Below are 20,669 nucleotides of genomic sequence, written 5' to 3'. Positions count from 1 at the left end.
ATGTTGGATTTTAGACTTGATTATTATCTTTTAGTTTAAATTTAAACATTTTTAATACAAACTAAAACTAAGGGTTATATTTAACTTTTTTTTATCAACATCAGAACTAGTCAAGGTAAATTATTAACAATCTTTCAATCATGCAATCCGAATTTGATAATAAACTAATCCAATTTGTATTATGTTTTAACTGAACTGAATCGAGTCGAATACTTAGGTCTTATAAGCAAAGATAATGGATGTTCTTTGTTCCCATATGTAATAGAGTAAGGGGAGGTAAGATAGTAGGCTGCCCCCAACACTAGATTGAGAGCAGCTTTCGTAAAAGACCTCTAAATTATGAAATGCCCTCCATGGGACTCGATCCCACGACCTCAAGGTTAAGAACCTTGTGCTCTACCAACTGAGCTGGATATCCTTAATTACCAAGTATTAAAATGTTAAAACATGTCAATCTGCTAGGATAGGCATTAGCAGCTTCCTGAACTTGATCCTACAGCTCAAAACAAAAACCAACTTTTTTAAATTATTTTTTTAAAATCGATTGATCATCGTAAACGGTTCCCATTTTCCAATCTAAACTTTCCCAAAGAAAGAAAGAAGAAAAAAAATCAGAGGAGAATGAATGATGAAGGGAGAAACAGAGGTTCAGGTGTAGATCAGCAGCAGCAGAACCAATATGGAACATTCCAAGGAGTCGCTAACTACCCTCCTCCACGCCCTCCACGGCCGCACCAGCAGCAGCCCCGTGGGCAAATGGGGCTTCCTCAGCCTTCTCCACCTCCCTCTACCCCTCCTCAGCATTACCCCCGAGGCTATAAGGCCGTGCCGGGTATAAAATTAAAAAAGCTTTCTTCTTTTTGATTATTTAATCGAAATGAAGGATTTTGGGACTTGGGTTTTTGTTGGATGGAATGATAATGATGTTTCTTTAAAGATGAATGATCCAAATTTTTGATGTTTTAGAAGAAAATGTGTTTAAAATATTAGGAGTTCTATAAAAGAAGAAGGGAAATAAATGCTAGATACATTAGCAATTTTATTTGGATTTGGTTGTCTGATGAATGAGGGTAGGGAGATTCAAAGGTTTTGCTATTGTAATATTGTAACAGTTTATGAAGAATGGATATAGATTCCAGAGAAGAGAGATAAAAAAACAAATATATAAAATGTCAGGGCCGGCAGAAAATTTCCTATAAGGATAAACCAACCACCTTGAACATGAAGGAAACTGGTGAAATTCTGTACATCTGACCAAAATGATCTTTAGATGCAAGAACAAAGCTCATTTCTTAGGTTGCTATAATTCGTGTGAAGAGTTAGAATGGTTTGCTTCATGTATATGTATAACTAGAATCAGTGTAAGATCGGTCCATTGTGTGATTCAACTTGGTGAGTTCAAGTTGGTTAGATCGGTCCGTACGTGATTGTTCGCTTTCAACAAAGCCTGCATTTTGTTGTAAAAAAATTATTGTTCTAATTGTGGATATTCCCATGATATCTTTGCTGTCAGGATATGTTGTTGATGAAGGTGTCGAAAGTAGTGTTAAAAATGATTTTTAAGTTTGACAACCAACTTTGAAAAATTGGTTTTCAAAGTTCGGTAAATATTTATTTGAAAATTGTTTTCAAAGTTTGGTAAATGTTTCTTTGAAAAATAATTTTTCAAAATTTGATAGATGATTGTTGAAAAATGATAATGGGATAATCACAATTAATCTCTAGGCTTTAGGGTATTTACAAGATTAAGTCCTTAAGTTTCAAATATAAATACCCTAGCTCATTTAGCTTCAAAACCATCCCAAAAATCATTTCTTTCTTCTAATACTAGAGAGTTTTCTTGTGAGTAGTGAGTGTTTTGTAAACACCTGTAAATTTTCTCTCTTAGTAAAAGATCTGCAGCAGTCCGGAGACGTAAGCACAATTGGCTGAACTCCGTTATCAATTTCGGGTATTATTTTTTCGCTTTTATTTCGCATTCTCACTAATCTGGTTATAGGAAAATTACTTGTACTCGGTTTATTTCTCAACAACTGGCATCAGAGCTTTTGGTTGTGAATTTTGTCAATTTTTTTGCGAGATTACTATTTATTACTATTCATGTGAATAGTGAATTTCGTGAATAGTAAAAATTTTGTCAGCGATACGAGCTTGTCGACGGAGGTGTTCTAATACACGGTGGTTCGCAAGAATTGTCGGAAACGATCCAAACGAAACCAGATTCGAGTGGGAGCGATGGCTGTAGACGAAGGGAATGTGAAAATTGAAAAGTTCGATGGTGCGGACTTTGGCTTTTGGAAGATGCATATTGATGATTTTCTGTACCAGAAAAATCTATATCAACCTCTATCAGGAAAGCAACCAGAGGGCATGAAGAATGAAGACTGGGTTCTTCTCGACAGACAAGCCCTCGGAGTTATCCGACTGACGTTATCCCGCAATGTTGCTTTCAACATAGCAAAGGAAAAGACCAAGGCGGGTCTTATGGCGACTCTCTCCAGTATGTATGAGAAGTCATCAGCCTCAAACAAAGTGCACTTGATGAGGCGATTATTCAATTTGTGGATGACGGAAGGGGCATCAATGGCACAACACCTAAATGAACTCAACACAATCACAACGCAGTTGAGTTCAGTGGAAATTGAATTCGATGATGAAGTTCGAGCTTTAATTCTCTTATCATCTCTACCAGACAGTTGGAATGCTACTGTAACAGCAGTCAGCAGCTCGTCGGGAAATAGTAAATTAAAATTCGACTATGTTCGGGATCTGGTATTGAGTGAAGAAATTCGACGAAGAGAATCGGGTGAAGTATCAACCCCCTCAGCCTTGCACACGGAGTCTAGAGGGAGAACTTCAGAAAGAAATTCAAACCGAGGCAGATCGAAATCCAGAACAGGAAAATCAAGAACGGGAAAGAAAGATTTTACCTGTTATAACTGCGGCAAGAAGGGTCATTTTAAAAGAGATTGTCGAGCACCGAAGAAAACTATCGGCGCACAGGATTCTACCAACGTGGTAGAGGAGACAGGTGATGCCATAATTCTAAGCGTCAACAATCCGATTGAATCATGGATCTTGGATTCAGGGGCATCTTTCCACTCCACCCCATGCCGAGAAATCATGGAGAACTATGTCAGTGGTGATTTTAAGAAGGTTCATCTAGCCGATAATGAAACCTTGAAGATCGTCGGAAAAGGAGACATCCGATTAAAGTTGCGAAACCATACCACATGGACGCCGAAAGGAGCGAGACATATTCCTGGCCTCAAAAGAAATTTGATTTCTGTAGGACAACTTGATGGTGAATGATTTAGCACAACCTTTTCAGGCTGTGAATGGAAGATTACTAAAAGAGCACTCGTCATTACTCGTGGTAAGAAAACTGGTACTCTCTATATAACCTCAAATTTAGAGAATATCATTACAATAGCAGATGTTGATGGAAAATCAAACATATGGCACCAAAGGCTTGACCATATGAGCGAGAAAGGGATGAAGACACTTTTGTCAAAGGGGAAGTTGTCGGATCTAAAGAATGTAGATGTCGGACTATGCGAGGATTGTATCTTTGGCAAACAAAAGAAAGTCAGCTTTGCAAAGATTGGTAAGACACCCAATGCTGAAAAGTTAGAGTTGGTTCATACTGATGTATGGGACCATCTCCAGTTCCATCTCTTGCAGGCTCATTATATTATGTCACCTTCATCGATGATTCTACAAGAAAGTTATGGGTTTATTTTCTGAAGAAGAAATCAGAAGTCTTTGATACCTTCAGAAAATAGAAGGCCATGGTGGAAAATGAGACTGGTTTGAAAGTCAAGCGGTTGAGGTCTGACAATGGAGGAGAGTACAAAAATAGAAGATTCAGAGATTTCTGCGCAAACAATGGGATCAAGATGGAGACAACAGTTTCCATGACACCGCAGCATAATGGCGTAGCAGAGCGCATGAACAGAACTCTGAATGAACGTACCAGAAGCATGAGGATACATGCCGGATTGCCCAAATTTCTATGGGCTGAAGCTATCAACACTGCAGCTTACTTGATCAACCATGAGCCCTCAGTTCCTTTGGATGGCAGAATACCAGAGGAAGTTTGGAGCAAGAAAGAAATAAACCTTTCACACTTAAGTGTTTGATTGTATTTCTTATGTACACATAGACTCTGCTGAAAGAAGTAAACTTAATGCTAAGTCCAACAAATGTGCCTTTGTTGGTTATGGCGGTGACGAGTTCGGTTACCGGTTTTGAGACTACGAAAATCGGAAGATCATCAAAAGCAGAGATGTCATTTTCAATGAGAATGTGATGTACAAAGACAGGTCAACCATAGAATCAAGTAGCTCCAATACCGAAGCTGAAATAAAGGAATTTGCTGAGTTTGAGGAGATTTCTGGAAATGATGTTCAGATCAGTCCTGAAGCAGTTCAAGAAGAACCAGTCACACCAGAACTGAGACGCTCCTCCAAAATTCCTAAACCAACCCAACGATATTCTCCTTCTTTGCATTACTTGTTGCTTACTGACAATTGTGAACCAGAGTGCTATGATGAAGCAATGCAAGTGGAGGATTCAGTCAAGTGGGAGTCTTCCATGAAAGATGAGATGGACTCGTTTATGTCAAATCAGACGTGGGAATTAGCTGAATTACCACCAGGCAAGAAAACACTCCACAACAAGTGAATTTACAGGATCAAAGAAGAGCACGATGGGAGCAAACGCTACAAAGCAAGATTGGTTGTCAAATGTTTTCAGCAAAAGGAAGGTATTGACTACAATGAAATTTTCTCTCCAGTTGTAAAACTGTCTACAATCAGACTGGTGTTGAAAATTGTAGCTGCAGAAAATTTACATCTTGAGCAGTAAGATGTAAAGACAGCTTTCCTTCATTGTGATTTGGAGGAAGAAATCTATATGAGGCAACCAAAAGGCAGGAAACAAAAACCTGGTATGCAAGTTGAAGAAGAGCTTGTATGGTTTAAAACAAGCTCTTAGACAGTGGTACAAGAAGTTCGATAGCTTCATGAGTAGCAGTGGTTTTACCAGATGCCAAGCAGATCATTGTTGCTACATCAAGAGGTTCGACAATAGCTTCATTATTTTATTGTTGTACGTTGATGACATGCTCGTTGCAGGCTCAGACATGCAAGAGATTATAAACTTGAAGCAAAAATTGTCGAAGCAGTTTGCTATGAAGGATTTGGGCGCTGCAAAGCAGATTCTTGGGATGAGGATTAAGAGAGACACAAAGTCGAGGACTTTGATGTTATCACAGGCTGAGTACATCAACAAAGTACTCTCCAGGTTCAATATGCAAGATGCTAAACCAGTAAGTACACCTTTAGGTGTTCATTTTAGACTCTCCAAAGAACAGTCACCAAAGACGGAGGAAGAACGTGCACACATGGTGAAGGTGCCGTATGCCTCAGCAATTGGAAGTCTAATGTATGTCATGGTTTGTACCAGACCAGATATTGCTCATGCAGTGGGAGCTGTTAGCAGGTACATGAATAATCCAGGCAAAGTACACTGGGAAGCAGTCAAATGGATCCTCAGATATCTGCGCGATACTACAAACAAAGCACTTTGTTTCAAAGGTGGAGATACGATACTTACAGGCTATGTAGATGCTGACTTAGCTGGAAATGTTGACATCAGAAGGAGCACTACATGATATGTCTATACTCTAGGAGGTACTGCAGTGAGTTGGGTTTCTCAACTACAGAAGATAGTTGCTCTCTCCACAACAGAAGATAGTTGCTCTCTCCACAACAGAAGATAGTTTCTCTCTCCACAACTGAAGCAGAATATATCGCTGTTACGGAAGCCAGCAAGGAGATGGTTTGGCTCCAAAGTTTCTTGGAAGAGTTAGGCAAGAAACAAGAAAACAATGTCTTGTATTGCGACAGCCAAAGTGCTATCCATCTAGCAAAGAATCCGTCTTTTCATTCCAGGACGAAGCACATACAATTACGGTATCATTTTATCCGATCTCTTCTGGAAGATGGGATTTTGAAACTGGAAAAGATTAGTGGAGCTTAGAATCCGGCAGACATGTTGAGAAAGACGGTGACCACGGACAAACTGAAGTTGTGTTCAGTTTCAGTTGGCATGCTAGAATAACAAGACTAGAAAGGTTGTTGCATCGATCGAGGTGTAAAGACAGATTAAAATCAGTCTTCAAGTGGGAGATTGTTGAAAGTATTGTTAAAAATAGTTTTCAAGTTTGGCAACCAACTTTGAAAAATTGGTTTTCAAAGTTTGGTAAATGTTTATTTGAAAATGGTTTTCAAAGTTTGGTAAATGTTTCTTTGAAAAATAGTTTTTCAAAGTTTGGTAGATGTTTGTTGAAAAATGATAATGGGATAATGACAATTAATCCCTAGGCTTTAGGGTATTTACAAGATTAAGTCCTTAAGTTTCAACTATAAATACCCTAGCTCATTTAGCTTCAAAACCATCCCAAAAATCATTTCTTTCTCCCAATACTAGAGAGCTTTCTTGTGAGTAGTGAGTGTTTTGTAAACACTTGTAAATTTTCTCTCTTAGTAAAAGATCTGCAGCAGTCCGGAGACGTAAGCACAATTGGCTGAACTCCGTTATCAATTTCGGGTATTATTTTTTCGCTTTTATTTCGCATTCTCACTAATCTAGTTATAGAAAAATTACTTGTACTCAGTTTATTTCCCAACAGAAGGAGGACCCGAAGATAGCCTACCGTGCTGTGGCCTTGGTGTTGGATGGTTCTTGTAAGTTTATGGGATTTTCTTTGTTTTAAGGATTTTTTAGAAATAAAGTAAAACATGTGCTTTAAATTTAACAATTATGTTCTTTTATCTCCAATTGCCATGGATTTTAAAGAAAAGAAAGAGGGATATTTCCTTTACAGGTGAACAATTGGGAAGTTAATATAAAGTCCTAGATGGAGGCCTCATACCATATTGGAATGAAATTTTTTATTAGGTATCTGTGAGGTTAGTTGGTTTACTTTATTGCATTGAATTGTGGAGGCTAGGAAGAAACTTATTAGTAGGATAAGTATACCATGATTAGATTGTTGCACTAGATATTTCCCAATACAAAGGTAAAAACGAACATTATGGTATAAGAATTCAACGCTGACTAGGTATCACTTGAGGCTTATGACTTAGATGGTTTTTTGATTTGCTATATGTTAAACTATACCACTTTCACATTTAAACTTGAAATGGCTGGAATTTAGTGCCAATGTACTTAGCAGCCTCATGTAATACTCAGGTGAATGTTTTATCTCTTCATGTCACTTTATGTTCCCATTTCCATGACAGGGTTGTTAAGTAAAGGCTGCTAGATATCCCAAAATATGGAAAATGTTTAAAATGAATTCGATTGACACTTGGATGTGTACTTCTTTACTCTGCATGACATAGTTTTCTACAAGTTTGCATGATATTTATTATCATATTGGACATTATTTTCTGTATTCCTAGCTCCCTTGTTTAATAAGAGAAGTATGTTGCTTTGAAGGTTTATCATTGGTTTCTTCCTTGGGGCCATTCCCTGGTATATTGGAGTCGTTATTTTAGCTTGTTCAACGATAGACTACCGAGAGAAACCCGGATATGTTGCTTGCTCAAATGGCGTATCTTTTTCTTTCAGTATTTTTACTTTATTTTTCCAATTTTATGAAAGTCATTCTGCATTGAATTGATTATCAACTTAGCCACTTTTTCACGTTTCTCATGTATTTGTACCATTCTTGACCTTCAACTCTAATATATTATCTTGTACTGGCTGTTTTATTATTTAGGCTATAATTTATCACCATAGGTCACATATAAGTTAATCCACAGAGATTGAATTGTTAATAAGCTTAAAATGTTATAATATTCAAAAGATGGATTTTTAAGATACATAATCGAGTGTCTTGTGAAGCAAAGTTCCTTCCGACTATCGTTGTCTTTGTCCATAGGTTGATTGTTTAGAAATTGTGGTCAATTGGGTTACGATACTTGGGGGTGAAGCAATGTTCCTGCTATCGAAGTGTCCGTTTATAATTTCATTATCAAGATTAGAAGTTCTTTGTTAACATGTGGAATCACTCCACACTATGTGAATGAGTGGTCCACTGGTTAGAAGCCCTGTTTGGCTCTATCCACAAATTCTAGTTGGAAAATCCATTGCTCGTCTGTCGTTTCTATGAACTTTCCTTTCCGTCTATTTTCAGCCATTGTCGAAGATAGGGACATGATCTTGTAGACTTCTAATATATTTTCGACTCTTCATTTTCTTCAAGTACTCATGACCTATGCATATTTAGGCATAGGTGTGAGATACGGTCCTATAAGGACCCTTAAAATACGTAAAAGAATCTAACTTACCCGTAGACCCACATCTGAATTCAATTAACCTAGAACTTGCATGACGCTCTTCGATCCATTCTTTTAGTGAAGGGTTGACCAAGTAGCTCGAACTAGTCAGGCTCTGATCCGACCTTAAAAGACTTCTTTCTTTTTCAAATAGTTTCTCCATTTTTATATTTTTAGATTGTGTCGGGGGCAGTTTAGATGAAGTCCGTCTGTTTCGGGTTTCGAATATTGTTTCTTTCCGATCTCGATCCCTACTTGTCCATTGAACAACCCATGTTTAACGAAGCTGGTGCCTTTTGCAGGCCGTTATTGCGACAATTGCACTCCTTGTTGGTCTAATAACGAAATAATGGTAAAACAAATATTGTTTTCTTCTGACAGAGAGATGTATAGGTTTCAAAATAATGTATATGCTATGCCCCTTTTTTCAGTAAGTTGTCTTTTATGATAACTTGCTACCAACAATTCGCATCAAGTTATGAATAATAAGAGTAATTAGTAAGGTTAAAACTCGTTCAACTCGTTGGAGGTAAGTGATTCTTGGTTCGGATTTTATCCTTTTGTTTTGAGTAATTTATATTTTCGATCTTGAATTTAACTTCAATTTTTATTTGAATATCAAATCGTTAATTTAATTAAATTATATCATTTAACTTCTATTATTGATAAATTAAATTACTTAGACTAATACCTTAAATAATTATAATAAATAACCTAAAAGTGACACATTTATCTAATATTTTTACATATCATTATTAAATAGTATTTAATTAATAATTTAAATATTTTTTGTTCCAATTTTTCTAACACTTTATTTATATAGATTAAAAAAACGACGAATAAAGGGAAAAATTAAAATTTTGGGGTGGCTGACTGGCTGTGGTTCAGGTGGCTTGAGAAGATGATAATGTTTATGAGGATGAGATTAATAAAATTTATAAATAATAAGAGTTAAATTTATTGAATTATTCAGAATTAAAATAAATTAGTTAAATTTATTAAATTATTAAATGTGTTATTATATAAATTTTAGTAATACATTTAATGATTTTTTATTATTAATCGAAATAAAATTGATGTTATAATTTAATTATCACTAAAATAAATTATTTAAAATGTAATATTAAACTCTAACCCACGTACAACTTAAATTATCTTGTAAGAAAATTAATAAAAATCATTATATTTTTAAAATTTAACACAAAATTTAGAAAATTTGTCACTAATATTATTGTCATCAATTCTATTTATTTGCACGTACAAACTTATAAAAATAAATAAATTATTAACTTTTATGTGGTCACCACGCCTCATGCTTTAAACACGCAAGTCTTTCTTATCACGTGTACCAATCGCCTACGGGAATGTAACAAACTGATTTGATCCGTAAAATTGATTTAATTTAAAATTATTTGTAACACAAGTGGTAGTAATCTAAAATTGATTCCAGTTCGACTTGACATTGATTTGAATCCGGGTTGGACCTAAAATTTATGGATTCAAACTTGATGTGTATTCGATTTGATAAAGATTTGAATTCGAATTGAATTGATTATTTGATAATCAAACTCAACCTGCATCTGAATGATATAAACTTAAACTTGATATTAACCTGTTAAATAAATTGTATTATTCAACCTATTATCAACCAGACCTGTGTAATTAATTCAACCTGTGAATAATATGATTTGTTATTGAATTAATATGATATATATTTACTTATAAGTTACAATTTATGAAGTTGTGAGATTTTAAATTTATAATAAATTAAAAAATTAATATGATTACTTATATATACACTTATATTATATATATACATATTTTTTTTAAAAATCAATCTTATTATATTAAGTTCATTACAATATATACAAATATATATTACAAAAATAAACTCATTATAAATAAGTTTTTACCGCACATGCCTTCATCTTTGGATTGAATCTTTAACTTCCTTTTGCTTAAGGGATAAGCAAACAATTAATGGTTAAAGGAACCAACTTATCTTTATATATATATCATACTTCCTTTATTTATAATTTCACATTTGTTGCACGAATCACCTTACATAAGAGGTTAAAGGAATTGTTTTTGTTCTTAGAGAACAAGTTCGAACACCAGCGACTACAAGAGTGATCGAGCATTCATTGTCAAATGATTGAGATTACTTAGAATATATATTACTTTGTAATCACATTTCACAAAAAAAATCATATTTGTTCAATTTAATTACTAAAATTGTATTTGTATAAGAAATTGGCTCATACTTATTAATATTTTTGTAATTTACTTCAAACCTTATGAATCACATAATAAACTTCATTTCAAATTATATAAATTATATCATAATCTCCAAACCCTAACTTTTGTTCATCAACTTTTTAAATTGATGCAATTTAGTCCATTTTATATTAATTTTAACTTCACATTTTATAATTTTTTTGATTTGATCACTCATCTATGTGTGTTGTTTAATTTTTTTTTTAAAATTGTTTGTAATTTCATGTTTGTTCTATTTAGTACTTCAAATTATCATTTTATCAAAAGTGACCCATAATTATTTATAGTTTTTGTAATTTATTCTAAATCATATAAAATTACAAATTACAATTTGACGTTCTTTAAACATTGAAAGACGAAAAATAATTAATTAAAAATGACTTGACCTGAAGTCAATTCATATCTGATAAGATTCGACCTGAATTTTGTATGTCAATGATGTGATCTGATCTGAACGAGATCCAACTAAAGTTCATCTGAACCTGAATTAACCTAGTATTTAACTGCTTCGTACATAAACCATTTTGACTTGAATTGATATTGATTTAAACTGAATTTGATGTCAAATAAACCTAAAAATAACCTCATCTGATTTAACTCTGACCTGACATGATTTGATTATGACCTGACCTAATCCAACTCCAACCATCAAATTGATCTATCTCAACATATGTCCAATTTGATTTGACCTGACAATATTCGAATACAACCTAAACTTTAAATCCCTATTCACCGAAGCTGATTTTGATTTTTCACAACTTTAGTTTGACATTTTTGTGCGTAAAATATACCTAGTTCATTCTATTCTTATTTCAATTATGAATGCATTATTTTAAATATATATATATATATATATATATAATTTAATTACTCAATTAAAATATTATTATATTGATCGTTAATTATTAAAGGAATAATAATGTAGTATGATATAATAAAAAATTTAATTGCAAAATTTATATATTCTATCCATTTGAACATAATTTTACACAATTTAATAAATTTAACAATTCTTACTAAAGATTATATTAATACTTTAGTTATTCTCTTAAATTGCTTCTTATTCTTAAAAAATATTATATATTACCTTTTTGGTATAATAACAATTTAATAATAATTAGTTTTTATTTTATTGTAGAATGCAATTATCTAGCTACTTTTTTTACTCGATAAACTCAATTCATAGTATAAAATTGAACTAAATTGATAGAATTTTTAAATATGAATAGTTAAATTTATTAAATTATTTTAAATTACTATCAAAGTAATAGAATGTATAAATTTTAAAAGTTAAAACTATTATTATACAATCTAAATTAGACATTTGTTTCGATTTTAATGACCATTGAATTTTTAAAATTATATTTTAATTAAGTTACCAAGTTATAATTTATTTATAATTGAACTAATAATTAAGTGACCTATTCTTCGTGATAAGTGTTTTATATTGCATATATTTATTGTTATTTACTCTTTATTTTTCGATTGCATATTATTGATTTATCTTTATTTTAGGCATAAGCTTTATTAGATTAATTAGCCGAAAAAATAGCAAATTTCGATTGTCAAGTTAGCATCTTGAATATTTTATTGAAATTTATTTGGCATAAGGTTTTAAAGTAGAAATCAACCAGAAGTATAAGACTTAAATATTTATTTTTATCTTTTGTGATAAACCTTTTAGATTTAAGATTTTTGTTTGATTATTTTATTATTATTTTATTTAGGAATTAATTATTTTATTAGAACTCTTGGTAGGATTTTTAGTTTGATTAGGAATTAGTAATTTTATTTTTTTAGAGTTTTTGGGTTATAAATGCCCTTAGGTTCAACCTTTGAACTTATATTGAAATTTATATTTCTTTGGTTGTTTATTTAAGTTCTACTTTTCTTTCATCTTTTTACTTTTCTTTCATTATTTTTTTTCACAATTCTAAGAATGATTCAATCCATGCTCAGCTAAATTTCTTTTAGTCGATAGTTGAGCGAGACTCAATTCATTTCGTGATAATTGAAAAGAGCTTCGTACATTCAGATATCTTTCTTGATTTTTGGGAAACAAGGTTAGATAATCGACTTAATCTTTAAATTCTTTACACTTTCAATTCAAATATTGCACCTTAACTTGAATGTTGTTTTGATTTACTGTTAGGGAGGAAAATCAACTTGTAGCAAATTCAAGTACATAAGAACAAACTTAGTGGCGGTCTGTTAAGGGAAATCAAGATCGGGTTCGATTTTCATTGAGATGCATAATCCGAGTACAGACTTTTCCAACATTAAAGAAGATATTGGAGTTACCATCGATAGTCGAAGTTAAATCCAAAAAAAGATTAATTTTCAAGAATTGATTACGGGGATTAATTCAAATGAGAGAAGAGCGAGTTACAAGAGTTGGGTCTTGTAGATTGTAACTAATAAGAACCCTAAAGTAAAATCTATTTCAATGATCGAGACGAGTCGAGTCAAAGCGAAGCTAGAGTCTATCTCCTTTCATTATCTCTTTTAATTATTTAATTTTATTGTTTTTTTTTTATTTTTATTTAATTTTAGATTTTCTGGTTAGATATCAAATCAGATTTAATTGCAAATTTATTAGATCGACCATATTTATCTATACTATTCTATTGATTTTATTTTATTTATTTAAATTGAGAAATATGTTTATTTATTTTACAATTATGACGCTTGTCACTCCGTAGTAATTTTAATTTAAAAAAAAAACCATCAACGTTAAGTAACAAATTTTAATCTTTACCACCATATCTATCTCTTAAAAATGCTTATAAAAGAGAGGTCATAGCTTCATAAACACCTTAAATTTGCAGACAGCATTCCTCACACTCAAGGAAAAAACATGGAAGCTCACCTTGTAATAATTAGAGATTTGCTTTGTTTTCTTGTTGTTGGGTTATTGATGATATGGGGATGGTGGGTTTTGAAGTGGACATGGCTGACCCCGAAGAGGCTCGAACGGTGCTTGAGACAACAGGGTCTTAGAGGAACTCCTTACAGTTCTCTGTCTGGGGACATCAAACAGATGTTTGCTATGAGAACACAAACCAAAGCCAAACCTATGCCACTCGGTGATGATATTGTGCCCTATGTTACTCCTTTTCTTCATCAATTTCTCCAGAAATATGGTGCGTTTTAGATTATTCTGCAATTTCATGGTACCAGAAACTTGTTTATTTATTAATTAAAAGTGTGGATTTTTTGTGAGGAAGTGCAGGAAAGGATTCGTTTATGTGGGTTGGTCCATGGCCAAGGGTGACAATTATGGACCCTGAAAAAATAAAGGAAATATTTACCAAATTCACTGACTTCCAGAAGGTGCATACCAATCCACTGGTGAATTTGCTTGCGAGTGGCCTTGCAAATCTCGAGGGAGACCATTGGAGTAAACATAGAAAAATAATAAACCCTGCCTTTCACCAAGACAGGTTGAAAGTATGTTTTTGTTGGGAATACTGAATTTAGCTAGCACCTTGATTGTTCTAGAAGACTTCTTTTTTCTGATATGGAAATAATTGCAGAACATGTTGCCAGCCTTTTATCAAAGTTGTAGTGACATGATAAGCAAATGGGAGAATATGGTGTCTACAGAAGGTTGCAGTGAGATTGATGTGTGGCCTTATCTCGTAAATATGACAAGAGACGCGATTTCCCGAGCTGCATTTGGAAGCAGCTTCAAAGAAGGCAGACGAATTTTCGAACTGTTGGACGACCAAATCAATAACTTTATCAAAGTCATACAGTCTGTTTACATCCCAGGATGGAGGTAAAATTTTCCTAGTTTTAAGGAAAGGTTTACAAATGTTGGAATTCGAATGTCGGACTAATTCTTTGTTTCTTTGCAAAGGTTTTTGCCAACGAAGACAAACAGGGAGCTGAAGTTGAAATACAATGATATAAAAGAGTCGCTTATGGAAATGATAAAGAGAAGGGAAAAGGCAATTAGAGCAGGTAAAAAGAGTAATGACGACTTGTTAGACATACTAGTGGAATCCAACATCAGAGAAATTGAAGCACATGCGGATAGGAAGAACATGGGGATGAGCATCCAGGATGTGATCGAGGAATGCAAGCTGTTTTACTTCGCCGGCCAAGAGACCACCTCGGTTTTACTTGTTTGGACTATGATTTTGTTAGCAAGGTATCCCGACTGGCAGACTAAAGCAAGGGAGGAGGTTTTGCTAGTTTTTGGTGACAATAAGCCAGATGCTGATGGCCTTAATCGTCTCAAAGTTGTAAGTTCCTTGTCCTGAAAACTCTCATTGTTATTGCTTAATATATATTAACAGAGTTAATTGCACTAGACGTCCCTAAATTATGGTGCAGGTAACAATGATATTGTACGAGGTTCTAAGGCTATATCCAGCAGCGGTTGAGCTAGGACGCTCCGTTCCGAAAGAAGTAAAACTGGGAAGACTGTTGTTACCAGCTGGAACCGAAGTTTTGGTTCCGGTACTGCAGATCCACCATGACAAAGAGCTCTGGGGAAACGACGCAAATGAATTCAAACCCGAGAGATTTGCGGAAGGGGTTTCGAAAGCAACGAAGAGTCAAGTGACGTTTCTCCCATTCGGATGGGGTCCTAGGATCTGCATTGGCCAAAACTTTGCTACGATGGAAGCAAAAATGACGATCGCAATGATTCTCAAACGCTTCTGGTTCGAGCTTTCCCCTTCTTATGCTCACTCTCCTTATAGCTTTGTAACTCTTCGTCCACAGCATGGAGCACAAATAATTTTGCGCAAACTTGGGTCTGATTGAATTGTTATGTGAACAATCTTAGTACTCATTCTATGTGTTCCACAATGCATTTTAAGCATGAAATAAATAAAGATTCAGTTATCACTTAGTTATAAATATTTTCAACCTTTTTATTTTTATTTCTTTTACATGTATTATCTTTTTTAATTTACATTAATCGAACTTATAAATTTCATCGCTTATATTTTGGTTGTTAAAATTAATTTTTTTCAATTTACTTCTATTTTAGTCACTAAAATTTATTTATTTTTATTTTAGTCACTAAAATTTATTTATTTTTAATTTACTCACTAAACTTTTAATTTACTTCTATTTTGGTCACTCGAATGTTTCATAAATGGAAGGGTAACATGTCAACCATGTGTGCTGATGTAGATTACTTTTTATTGATATGAAATTCATGTGTTAGCCATATTATTTTTCTTTTTATTCTATTTTTTTTTCAAAGATGAAAGTTTTATAGTATCACAATTGTCTCACATCTACGTTATATTTATCATTCTCTGTTGTCACGTCAACGTTAAATTTATCATTTTCTAACATTTTCTCTAACTACTCAATATATCAACAAACTTGCTTCATTATCTCTTATCACTCTGTATATTTAGATTTTACATAAATCACTTTAAAACTCAATCATGAACCCAAAACTCGTGAAATCTCAAATCAAGATATATAGGTTGTTTCCTCCTCCTCCACCTCTCCATCTTTGGGATTTGATAAATGATGTTTCATTATTCAAAAACTAAAGGGAGTTCAAAAATAAAGATTATTTCAAAAAAAATTGGACCTTTTATAATTTTAAATGAAAACATTCAGTCATAATGCCATTAAATATTTAATGGTGGTTTCATCAAAATGTGAATAAATTGAAATTTTAGTGAATATATTAAAAAAATAAATTTTGGTGACTAAAATAAGAATAAAAAGAAAATGAGTGATGAAATTTACTAGATATTTGCCAATGACCAGGGGTGCTTAATAAGTTGAGCAGTTCAAACTCAACTCGATCAAATCTCGACTCGTTGACTCAATTCGAACTCGAGATCTTAACGAGTTGAGTCGAGCAAAGGCCAACTTGACTGAATAAGTTCGTGAGAAGCTCGTTAATTTTTTATAATATTTTAGTAATTATTTAAAAAAATATTAATTTACTAATAGATAATGAAAAAATATGATAAATTACTAATCTATTAACTTTCTAATAAAAATAAAGAAACACTAAATTAATAATTATTATTTTACTACACCCAAAATCAAACCTTAGATTATTATTTTAATATATTTATGGATTGTTGCTTTAGTGTTTAGACTTTAAAATTGTTTCATACACTTTTTTGATAATTTTGGATTAAATTTATTAATTTATATTTATATTAAGTTCTACACAGTTTAGTAGATTTTACCTATAATTAAAAAAAGAAAAATTTCGGTAAGTTTAACGAGCAACGAGACAAGCAACGCTTTTAATGAGCAACGAACTTAACAAGTAACGAGCTTAACGAGCAATGGGTAGAACAATAAGTTTTTTTAACGAGCACGAGTCGAGCAAAATTTTAATGAGTTTAACAAGTAACGAGTCAAATCAAGCAATAGAACTTTTTAACAAGCATGAGTCGAGCATTACCCAACTCACGATCGACTCTCTCAATAAACACCCATACCAATGACTATTGTTCTAGTATTTTAAGTAATATTGACATCAGTCTTAGATCATTCAAGATTCAAACTTAAGATTACGTATTAGAATAAATAAATTGTTCAAGTTAAAAACAATAGTATTTCATTAAATATTTAATCTGAAATTAGACAGAACAAAAGATTAACTTAATTTAAGTTAGAATCGATAAAAATCTAAAATATCATTAAATCAAAAAAGTTTAAAAAAAGATACCGTCCACTCTTTACATAGCTCTATCGGATAAGTATATTAAAATTATAACAAGTAAAATATAATAAAATATATCAACCAACTCCGTAATTGATCAATTACAATAACAATAACAATAACGATTAACATAAATAATAATAAAAAATAAGACACGTAATTTTATGTAAAAAAATTATTTGAAATTAAAATTGAAAACTATGTAACTTATATATTCTAATCATTTTTTATATTTTTTATCTATTTATTTTAATTTTAATAAAATAATTTAATAAATTTAATCATATAAAAAATAATAATACATATCACTAAGATTCAATCATCATCCTAGAGAAGATATGGCCACCCCGCCACGTGCTTTTAACACCGCACTTTTATTACTTGAAATATCTCCGCCTCAGTTACTGATTTCCACACTTCACAGTGTTTCCATAATCATCTAAATTTTAATTTTCCCAATAAACAGATTGTCATTAATACTCAATTATCATCTTGCCAAAACCTCTCCCCTAAAAAGAAGCTTATACAAGAGACAGGTCAGTAAACCAGAGCTGAGCTTTTAGCTTTCCATAAACACCTCAAATTTGCAGACACCATTTCTCATGCTCAAAAAAAAACATGGAAGCTCACCTTGTAATAACTAGAGATTTGCTTTGTTTTCTCGTTGTTGGGTTATTGATGATATGGGGATGGAAAGTTTTGAAGTGGGCATGGCTGACCCCAAAGAGGCTGGAATGGTGCTTGAGACAACAGGGTCTTAGAGGAACCCCTTACAGTTCTCTGTCTGGAGACTTCAAACAGATGATTGCTATGAGAAGACAAACAAGAACCACACCTATGCCTCTCAGTGATGATATTGAGCCTTATGTTACTCCTTTTTTTCATCAATTTCTCAATAAATATGGTACGTTTTACATTGATCTGCAATTTCATGGTCTCGGAAACTTGTTTATTTATTAAAAGTCTGGATTTGTTGTGAGGAAATGCAGGAAAGGATTCGTTTAAGTGGGTTGGTCCATGGCCAAGGGTGACAATTATGGACCCTGAAAAAATAAAGGAAATATTTACCAAATTCACCGACTTCCAGAAGGTGCATACCAATCCACTAGTGAATTTGCTAGTGAGTGGCCTTGCAAATCTCGAGGGAGACCATTGGAGTAAGCATAGAAAAATAATAAACCCTGCCTTTCACCAAGATAGGTTGAAGGTATGTTTTCTTGTTAGGAGTCTTGAATATAGATAATATTGCTACTAATCAAGATTAGAAATGAGTGTATTGGATAATTCCAGGCACTAAATCTGGATAAGACCTTGATAGTTCGAGAAGCTTATGCTTTTTCTGATATGGAAATAATCGCAGAACATGTTGCCAGCGTTTTATCAAAGTTGTAGTGACATGATAAGCAAATGGGAGAAGATGGTGTCTACAGAAGGTTGCTGTGAGATTGATGCGTGGCCTTATCTCGTAAATATGACAAGAGATGTGATTTCCCGAGCTGCATTCAAAAGCAGCTTCGAAGAAGGCAGGCGAATTTTCGAACTGATGGATGACCAAACCAATCTCATAACCAAAGTCATACAGTATGCTTACATTCCAGGATGGAGGTAAAGGTTTCCTGGTTTTAAGGAAAGGCTTACAAATGTTGGAATTTGAATCTCGGACTAAATTGCGTTTGTTTCTGTAGGTTTCTGCCGACTAAGACAAATAGGGAGATGAGGATGAACTACAATGACATAAAAGAGTCGCTTAGGGAAATGATAAAGAGAAGAGAGAAGGCAATTAAAGCTGGTGAAGAGAGTAATGAAGACTTGTTAGACATACTTGTGGAATCCAATATCAGAGAAATCGAAACACATGCAGATAGGAAGAACATGGGGATGAGCATCGATGATGTGATTGAGGAATGCAAGCTATTTTACTTCGCCGGTCAAGAGACCACCTCGGTTTTACTTGTTTGGACTATGATTTTGTTGGCAAGGTATCCGGATTGGCAGACTAAAGCAAGGGAGGAGGTTTTGCAAGTTTTTGGTGACAATAAACCAGAAGCTGATGGCCTTAATCGTCTCAAAATTGTAAGTCCCTTGTCCTAAACTCTCTCATTGTTATTGCTTCATGTATATAAACAGGGTTAATTACACTAAACTTCCTTGCAGGTAACAATGATCCTGTATGAGGTTCTAAGGCTATACCCGGCAGTGCTTGTGCTATCACGCTCTGTTACAAAAGACCTAAAACTGGGAAAACTGTCGTTACCAGCTGGAACTGAAGTTTCGGTTCCGATACTGCAGATCCACCACGACAAAGAGCTTTGGGGCGACGATGCACATGAATTCAAACCCGAGAGGTTTGCTGAAGGGGTTTCGAAAGCAACAAAGAGTCAAGTGACGTTTCTCCCTTTCGGATGGGGTCCTAGGATCTGCATTGGCCAAAACTTTGCTATGATGGAAGCGAAAATGGCGCTGGCAATGATTCTTAAACGCTTCTGGTTCGAGATTTCCCCATCTTATTCTCACTCTCCTTACAGCTCGATAACTCTTCGTCCACAGCATGGTGCACAAATAATTTTACACAAGCTTGGGTATGAACAAATCTGATTAATCAACTAGTCATGCTCGTGTGTTTCAGCATATAAATTAAAATTATATTGTTGAAGTAATGTTAAAGTAGCTTATATGTGAAAGTTCTACAGAGTATGTGAAAGTTCTACAGAGTACAAACACTACCTTAATAGTCTGGCAAGAGTCCCATGAAGATTTGTCTTATCCAAGCTTTCATGTTATTATATTTTCTTCCCTCTATAAATTGGAATATTTTGCGATATACATGAGTTAGCTAATGAGCTCTTGATGATGAAACATTTTCATGTCATAATCTTCATCTCAAATACATTGTCCACCCAGTGTATCATAATAAATACTACATATATGTGTTCACTAATAATTGGGCATTCAAATATTATTTCAGGTAAACTACAGATTTACTCACTTTCGTTTGAGTTATATAAACTTATAGTTACTGGATTCAAAAAACATAATTTTTGGTCATTTATGTTATTGTTTTATTAAGATTTGATCAAACCTTAGCTTCCGTGAATTGGATGATGTGTCGCCTTAGTAAAAAGTCTTAATTTTTATTTTAACCTTTGAACTTTAGATAAATTTTTAGTCATGTGTCTTTTTGTAAATCCAAAATAATTGAGGGATCAAAATAGATATTAAACATTTAACACGTTATATCAGCCCTTAACGGAAATTAACGTCATGGTGATCATCCTGTAATTATTCAAAATTAAAAATTGTTTTATAATTTTTAAAAGTTCAATTACCCAAAAAATCATTTGAGTATAGTTTAAGGACTACTAATATACTTTACCAGG

General features: G+C 33.3%; 3 protein-coding genes across 3 annotated transcripts; all 3 read left to right on the top strand.

Moving 5' to 3' along the window:
* Positions 1-479: 479 nt before the first annotated feature.
* On the top strand, positions 480-8,834 carry LOC120127882 (60S ribosomal protein L18a-like protein). Its single transcript, XM_039145693.1, has 5 exons — positions 480-832; positions 1,514-1,531; positions 6,701-6,752; positions 7,510-7,624; positions 8,654-8,834. Exons 1-5 carry the CDS (start codon positions 622-624, stop codon positions 8,699-8,701), a joined length of 444 nt encoding a protein of 147 aa, XP_039001624.1. The 5' UTR covers positions 480-621; the 3' UTR covers positions 8,702-8,834.
* Positions 8,835-13,386: 4,552 nt separating this feature from the next.
* LOC120127879 (cytochrome P450 72A15-like) lies at positions 13,387-20,111 on the top strand. Its single transcript, XM_039145691.1, has 7 exons — positions 13,387-13,771; positions 13,861-14,078; positions 14,165-14,409; positions 14,491-14,878; positions 14,970-15,407; positions 16,709-16,713; positions 19,873-20,111. Exons 1-5 carry the CDS (start codon positions 13,486-13,488, stop codon positions 15,402-15,404), a joined length of 1,572 nt encoding a protein of 523 aa, XP_039001622.1. The 5' UTR covers positions 13,387-13,485; the 3' UTR covers positions 15,405-15,407; positions 16,709-16,713; positions 19,873-20,111.
* Positions 17,794-20,111, top strand: LOC120127878 (cytochrome P450 72A15-like). Its single transcript, XM_039145690.1, has 5 exons — positions 17,794-18,196; positions 18,282-18,499; positions 18,653-18,897; positions 18,978-19,365; positions 19,447-20,111. The coding sequence occupies exons 1-5, from the start codon at positions 17,911-17,913 to the stop codon at positions 19,885-19,887; spliced, it is 1,578 nt and encodes a 525-aa protein (XP_039001621.1). The 5' UTR covers positions 17,794-17,910; the 3' UTR covers positions 19,888-20,111.
* Positions 20,112-20,669: the final 558 nt, after the last annotated feature.

The sequence above is a fragment of the Hibiscus syriacus genome, unplaced genomic scaffold (assembly GCF_006381635.1).
Source record: "Hibiscus syriacus cultivar Baekdansim isolate YM2019G1 unplaced genomic scaffold, ASM638163v2 tig00110472_pilon, whole genome shotgun sequence".
Classification (NCBI taxonomy): Eukaryota; Viridiplantae; Streptophyta; class Magnoliopsida; order Malvales; family Malvaceae; genus Hibiscus; species Hibiscus syriacus.
This window is presented reverse-complemented; position numbering and strand designations above follow the sequence as displayed.